Here is a 7,903-nt window from a genome sequence, read left to right on the forward strand (position 1 = left end):
AAGGCGTGGAGGTTCCGCCAGCTCTTTTGTCCTATGTGTCAAATCTCATGGTTGAGCATGGAGTATTGTCAGACTGGCAGGAACAGGAACATCTCACCAAACCAACATGTTGCCTTGGGGTGGACTTACTCTCCATTGCATGGATCTCTAATATTTCTGCTTTGTATTCATGAGATGAGTTAAAACCTGTATTTTTGCACCCTATATTTTTGTCACTTAATTGCGTGTCAGGGAGATTTTGGTCTCTATAACATACTCCACTACCAAGACAAAAAGATGATCTGTACTGAGCATGTGCTCGAATTTTGCCTTGTAAGAGGTTACATAAAAACACCTCTGTTTCTGGCCCTTCCTATGTAAAAGTTAAATTTTATTTCACATTATGTTCTGTAGCAGTACATAATTCAAACTATCCTAACACAGACATTTTAACAGATAGAAAAGTAGGCTAAATCACAGACCTTCCACCTAACCCTGCAGGCTATCAAAAGACACCATGAAATGGAGCCTTTTAAGAAAATAGCACTGCTTTGATATCTTCTTCCCCCAGTAACAAAGGAAACAACACAAGGTAGAAGCCCTGCAAGCTAAAGAGAATGTTCTTCAACCCCTAGCTCCTGTCACTTTCCATTTTTTTAACCACAGACTGACACATTTCAGCTTGAATTTCCTGACTTTCAGCGGTTTATGTAGCCATTTTCTTCAAAGAGTAAGTTTAAAGGATTTTAAAACAGTTACTTGGTTGACCTTTTTTCAAGTGTTTGAGCTGTCATGAAGCTTAATTTTCTCAGTTTAAAAAGTGAAATGTTGTTTTATTTGCAGCTGGTTGTAAGATAAAATGGCCAGGAGGGCAGCATGGTCTTCTCCAACAGCAGCAAGTTTTCTCTGTTTCTGCTCCATGGCTTTTTGAGGGAAAAAGGTCCTAAAATCTCATATTTTCCTTTGTTTAATCAAGGGAGAGGGGGAAGCATGCTGTGTTTGAGATTTGCACAGCAGGGGAAGGTAGCCCCAGAGGTTTCTCTCACTTGTGTTGCCCCTTCTGTCCCCAGTGAGTGATATACAGGAAAAAGATATGCTTGCCACAGCTGAGGGAGCCAGAGAAGGTTCAAAGTTACAGGCAGTCATTGCATGTTTTCCTCCCAGGTCAGCAGAATTTGGGTTGCAAACCGATTGGAAGTTACAGCTGCCCTGACTTGGCGATGGTCTCTCAAGAAGAAAAGTGACAGCTTAACTATTAGTCACATTTGCAGCAATATATTCTGATCTGTGGGAAAAAAAAAAAAAAGATTACTGGAAAGAGGAAGAATATCCTAGTATGAGTTGCAGATGATTAGCCCACTTCCATATCTCATCCATTCATCTTACTTGGGAAGTTCATATATCTTAAGCAGGAGTTTTAGCTGAGCAAGAACTTCAGGGTTAAGCTCTTAAAAATGCCATCAATAGCTCTTTCTAGCTCTGGTATCATGCTTATAATAAAACCTGAAAGGTTAGACCATCTTATTCTTTCACATTTAGGAAGCTGTATTTCTGAGCAGCTCAGAAAGCCCCAGAGTTTAGAAGTCTGTCCTGTGCCCCAGAGGAAAGCCAGCAGCAGGGGTAGAAATAGTGGTCTGTCTTGTCAAATGAGATAAAAAATTAATTTATGGTCACTTTAGTTTTTAATTAGTCTTTACTGTCGTACCAGTTCTGCATCCTTACAGAATAGAAAGCCATATTACTCATATCCTGTCTATTGTATTCTGCTAGAAATTGTTTTGTTTAGTGCATTGTTTTACTGTTTCAGGAGTGCTGCATTTCTGTTGCAAGCCTTCTTTTCAGTGGCACATTCTGCAGGCAATCTATACCATGTAATCTAAGGGAAAGCTGACAAGAAATCCAGCTTTTGCAGCAGGGAAACACAATAAGAGACCTTCTAATAGTCTGAGCATTTAAAATGTTTTACATACAGTAGCTTTTTTTAAATACCAGCAAAGCTTGGCTAAATTAGTGGTAATGTTTGTAACACCACTAGCTTTGCTAGAGTTGCTGAAGCTACCTGCCAGCAGAGCAGAGATGTAAAAGGTGTCTTCTAACAGAGTTCTTTGCCCAAGGATTTCTACTGGACTTTGATCAGTTCAGGAGCTCGGCACTGCAGGACTGCAGCAGTGTTTGGTTTTGGCATTGGCTTCTAACACAAAAGGTGTTGTAACACAGGAGGTTTCTTAAGCTACAGAGACAGTACATGAAAAAGCAGTCTGGGCTACAAGAGCAGAATGACTAGTTCTGTAAGAAAAGCACCTTTCCATATTGTTTTCTTCCCTTACTCTGGTCTGTTTTCTCTAGATGGTCCAAGTTTTTATTTAAAGTGCTTTAACTGGATATCCCAGTTACGTCTTTGACAGTTTGTTTACAGTTCACATTTGCCTGAGGGCAGTTGAAGGCATATTACAGGATAAATAAAGTAGTTTTGCTGCCAGGAGAAGGATGTGCTGGTAGGATTGTTGAGGTTAAAAAAAAAAAAAAAAAAAAAAGGAGAGAGAATAAAAGAAAAGGGACAGGGAGAATGACATAGCTGGAATTGTACCCTGATCTGTAATTTAATCCTATGAGAACTTGTAGCACTATACTTTCTTTTCCCCCTCCACTCCTGATTTAACTTAAAGAGAGAAACTGCTGTGTTTGGAAGAGAAAAATACAGTGGAAGTAGTGGCTGAAATTGTTTAAACTCTTCTAATTGACAGCAAAATTAAGACTGGTCTCCTACCCTGTTAGGCAATGAAAAAATTGTGTATGTGGAAAGAATTTACACTGGAAATCACTTTCACTCCCCATTGGCTAGGAATTTAGGTGCCAAAACAAACACCTCACTGACTGAAGTTAGGCTTGATGAATCCACTGGATTAATGAAAACATGTCCATCAATTTTGGTGAGGTATGGGTCAGACCTTCTGGCATCTGGTTACAAAGATCTTGTTTCCTTCCATTGATTTGCAGAGTTAGACTTGTAAGTGTGGTCAGGAGGATGCAATGAGCATTCTGCAACAGGAGTGTTTCTGTGCTATTTTCCTGCATGCCTCTAGCTTTCTGCCTTGGGTCTCTTTGCTTCTGATACATGTGTTGGGTACTGCTGCCATGCTGGTGTGGAAGGAAGCATTGTGGCATTCCTTTTTACAAACAGATCCCATAGCTGTGTGTGACCAGGCCCAGCAAGGCACTCTGCCTGGGTTGTAGGACCCAGCACTCCCTGCCAAGGAGGGAAGGAAAACTGATCCCATCAGGATGACTTTTACACGTGCCTCTGGCACTGTGCTGCAGGGCTGGCAAGGCATTGTGCTTTGTTTTGTGTTGGCTGCCGAGAGTCAGGGCTTCAGACAGAAAATGTTTATTAAAAATACCCACTTAAATGTTATCTGAGTTCCCCAAGGGTAGAATGGAAAACTGTTAGTAAATATGCTGCATCAGAAAACATATTACTTTGGGTCCAATTCTTTCTTCACTGGAGCAGAGCTCTCACCATCATCACCCAGATGCAAAGTTAGCCTCTTGTTATAAATTTGTCACAATAGGGAGAAGGGAAAAAGTGTAAGTAGTGTAATTTACTGGGAAAAATAATACATGGATGAAAACTTTAATGTCCCTACAGCAAAGCTGAAGTTGTTTCAAGCAGGCTCAAGTGAGGGGTGGAGCTGGTCCTCCTTGCTTGCTGCCCAATGCTCCCTGGGGCAGCCAAGCCCAGTGGGAGGGCAAAGGGTTACTGCCTGCCTGAGCAGCTTCTGCCACACTGACATCAGGCTAAAGATGAAGACCAGGCTTTCCATGGAATGAGTGACATGTAGCAGCCTGCTGAGATGTTGGTGATACCAGGATACAGATTTTTTTTTTCCTACTAAGCACATGGCTGTTAATACAAAGAGCTCAGTGTAGATACTAACAATGAAGCCTAATTTATGAAATAGGGACACTCCTTACCTGAAGTTACTTATAGTTTTCAGAAATTGACATACTGTGACAAATGAACTTTTCCTTACATATTTTCAGTTATTTAAGGTACTGCTGATCTCTAATTTCTAGACTGGTCCATTGAAGCTTTGGGGGATCACAGGGGGAAATACTGGTTTGACACATATTTCTGTCCTTGCAAATCATGGATATATGAGAACTATCAGCTGCTTTTGAGGTGTGCAGAAAAAAATCCAACTTCTAAGTAGAACCAATGGCTTTATACCAGGCATTAATTTGGTTCCTTACGCAAATACCTCTAAAACAGCAGGGGAAAATATGCACAGGTGCCTGAGTCTTGCTGAGGATCAATAGGGAGTTGTAGGTTCCCAGCTTGTGTAGGTGCCTTTGAAAAAGTTACACTAGAAGTTGTTTAACCAAAACATGAAAGGAGCTGTGGTGTGTTGCATGAGGGTCTGTGGCACGCAGAAAGTGTGTCACATCTGCTTTCTGGCATATGCCCACAGCTGAGCCACAGCACAAAGGTCCACAGCTCTAGAAAAGAGGTGTATGGCATGTCTGTTCACTTCACAGATGCAGCTTTCCCACAAAAACTGCAGAAATATAATGATTTGAGGTCTGACCTGGTTCTCCTTCAGAAAGGGAACTCCTGCTGAAGTTCAGCAGTTTTGCTTGCAAAATGGCATCCAGGAGAAGAGGCAGCATTTGGAACTTCCTTACAGAGAAGAGAAAGCTATGTCTAGGGAAGCCCAGCAGAAATTTGCAGAAGACTAGCACACTTGTTTAGTTATTCACTGGGTTTGTCCCTTTCAGACTTTAAGCCCTCCAAGGCAGGAACCTCGGTCCCTTGTGTTTGTAGTAGTACCCTGATTAGGGCATGTTACATGAAATTATCTGTATTTCATAGTTGCCCAGCCTTTTACTATCTGTATGTGTCAGATAACACTGTTTGCAGTCAGAAGAGCATTCTGTAAGTATTTAGGCCAGAGAATAATTTAAGGATCCTCTTGCAAAGTTAGCAACTAGAAGTTGGCAGAAAGAGCCATGGGCATGCCAGGACAGTTCTGCAGATGCTTTGCAGTCCACTAATTATGATTCATCCAGTGTCCTAGAGGTTGGGAAAGCTTTGGACGTCTCTTTGAGCAATGTAGTTATTGTACTGCAAAGATGATCCTATTCAAATGCAATGGAGAACTGAGAAGGGTTTCTCTTGACTTGTCTTTACTGGTGAATCCTGAGCATGCACCCTCTCAGTATTCAGCAGTGCTGGGATCCCCTTGTGGAAAGATAAGCACAATTGTGTGCAGTTTTGGAATGCAGACTATTTGTACAGTTAACTGTGTGATAATAGAGGTTTTATTCAGGTCTTAGAGAAAGTTTCAGTGTGGAAAAGCAGACACACTGACTAAGTGAGAAAGTTCAATAGAAAAAAATAAAAGTGTGTATCCTGGTAAATTCCAGGAGCTTTGAAATTTCATTGCTGTTTATAGCTCAAGGCAATGAGAAATGTCTCACATGTGTAGTGAGTAAATATATACAGCACACACAGCCCTCTGCAGATAGGTTTATCTCATTTTACCATTATACTAAATGGTGTCTGCAACCTCCATAAATACCACAAGAAGTGAAATGGCTTACACGATAATTAAAAAGCTGTTTCTGCCGAGAGTCGAGCCCCCCTCCCTCCTCCTTTGCCAGAGGAGCCGAGTTGCTGGGCGGGTGCTGATCGCTCACACAGGTGAAAGCAGCTTGGAGCGCGGGAATCCTCGGCAGCACTGGGCAGGCTGCCGAGGTTGTCAGGTCCCCTTAGGGAGCTCCAGGACAGAGCAGCTGCATTTTTAGAATGTAGGTTCAGCAGGAATTTGTTCATGGTCGTAACATTGAATATTTTAACTGTGCGCTGTAGCCTGTCTGTGCTCTGTTGACCATAAAGTTGGCCTGCTAAGTACATTTTAATTTAGACCTTCTTAAAGGATTAAAGGCAAGGCTTGTAGCTATGGCCTTATAGAAAAGACACTGTCAGAGAGAAGCAGGAAAATTTGGATCTCCTGTGGTGTCCCCTCTGCAGATCATCTGGTCTATCTGCCCCTGTGGTCAATACTGAGAAGTCAGGGTGACATGTTTTTGCCTGTTGTGTTGAGATTTCAATTTCTCAGGGGACAGGACAACTATGGATAAATCACACAGCACTCAAACTAAATCTCTCTCTCTGCTAATTTAGCATCTGAACAACACCTGGGAGTCGGCGTCCTGCGGGAAGATTGAGGATCAGATGGCTCTGGCAGATCAGGCACGCAAATACATGGCCACCTTCCCCACACGGACTCTGGTGATGTGAAAGGGTCGACACACAGAGAAGCATTATGGTTTTGAGAACACTTCACCTCCACTGGGAAATTCCTGTTCCTCTGCATGAGAACTTTTCATGAATGGGAGAAGAGCCTATCTTTGTTGTGGTACAACAGTTGGGAGCAGCACAAAGTGCATTTAGTCACTCAGCATATATATTCTTGTTGGATTTCACCCAACTTAAGAGTTTTTGTTTTTTTAATGATACTTGCCTAAATTATTAGGTATTGAGTTTGAATCGGTAATTAATAATCTTAAGTGCAGTCTTATAATAAAGGTAATTTTTCTTGTACTTTTTGAGATCAAACAGACTTAATACACCAGTATTGTTATTTCAGTGATGTGCTAGTTAGGGGTGGGGTTTAGTTTGTTTCTTTTTTTACTTTGTTTTTTAATAATAAAAGAGCAGGTACTCACACAGATATATTTTAAATCACTGAACAAAATGAATTGGTGTAAAATACCGAAGTGAAAAGCATTACTACAAACGCTTGTCTGTGTAAAAGGGGAAAGCTGATCAAGATCGTGAATGCTCAAACATCCATGCCTCTTGAAATACTCCTTTCTGTTTTGGTTCTAGGCCATTATACGTTGTGTGTTTCTGTTGGGGGGGTAATTAGCTTGCTTTAAAAAATATTACTGTATGAAACATAGATTTATGAGAAAAAAATATATTTTTATTCAGTAATTTAATTTTGTAAATGCCAAATGAATACTGTGTTTTGCTGCTACAGACCTTAGCGTGTAGACATGCTGCTAGTGTAAAAGGAGCAGTAGAGCTTTATATGGAAAAAAACAAATGTTGATGTTAGCTAATTGACTATGCACTAGCATTTCAGACCTTTTTGTTTTAATTTTTTTACATCATTTATATTTTTCCCCTTTTTTATAAGCAATATTTTTGAACACTGTTCTTGGGAGATTTTTATTTGTGTGGATGTGTTGTTTTGTTTCTCATTGGTTTGTAACAGCATGCATTGCACCTTCATATGTTTGGGAGAACACTGTCTTGTTCATGTTGTCTCTTTTGTTCCATGTCTAGCTAGTTGTTCCCTAACTTGGGTCTTGTGTACTGAATCAGGTTCTTAGAAATACATGGTTCTTTGTAGTGCCATATCAGATCTTTATTGATATGGCAAAACACTGATTTTATTTTATTTTTTTTTTTTTTTGTGTTTTTATAACAGCCTCTGACTTTGCTGCCTTAATAGCATTTGGTGCAACTTTATCTGCACTTAATTTTTTTATACAGCAATGTACTGCCTTGTAGATAAATAAAGTGTGTTCTTTTTTACTTAAACCTGCATGGCCTCCTAATCTTGTTTGTCTTCAGTTTTTTGGCGGTAGTGTTAAAGGCAACAATCAAGCCAAGAAGGTTTTTCCCAGCCAACTTAGATAAGCAAGGAATAGAGTTTTGCAGACCATAGCCTCAAAATCCTCGGTTCTCATCGATTGTTAAGGAAGTGGAAGGAACACTGCACAAAACAGCGAGTACTGAGCATGTTGTGGTCTCAGGGCACATCTCTATTGACATCGAAGTCCAGGTCAGCTTCAGTCAGTGGGAGACTCACTGCACCTTTTGTGCAAAACTGCCCTCATCCCACAGTGCTAG

General features: G+C 40.7%; 1 protein-coding gene across 7 annotated transcripts in view; it reads left to right on the plus strand.

The window, feature by feature from the left end:
* MYB (MYB proto-oncogene, transcription factor) overlaps positions 1 to 7,595 on the plus strand; it is a 28,337-nt gene extending 20,742 nt beyond the window's left edge. For 4 of the 7 annotated variants that reach the window (XM_021540548.3, XM_085575233.1, XM_085575231.1 and 1 more), the window contains exon 16: positions 6,164 to 7,588. In XM_021540548.3, coding sequence (XP_021396223.2) covers positions 6,164 to 6,280 — 117 coding nt within the window. In that variant the 3' untranslated portion in view covers positions 6,281 to 7,588. Of the gene's footprint in view, positions 1 to 6,163 lie in introns of all 7 variants that reach the window. The other 3 variants (XM_021540551.3, XM_085575235.1, XM_085575234.1) reach the window with 2 other exon arrangements.
* The last annotated feature ends 308 nt before the right edge of the window (positions 7,596 to 7,903 follow it).

This window comes from Lonchura striata, chromosome 3 (genome assembly GCF_050655825.1).
Source record: "Lonchura striata isolate lonStrDom1 chromosome 3, ASM5065582v1, whole genome shotgun sequence".
Lineage (NCBI taxonomy): Eukaryota > Metazoa > Chordata > Aves > Passeriformes > Estrildidae > Lonchura > Lonchura striata.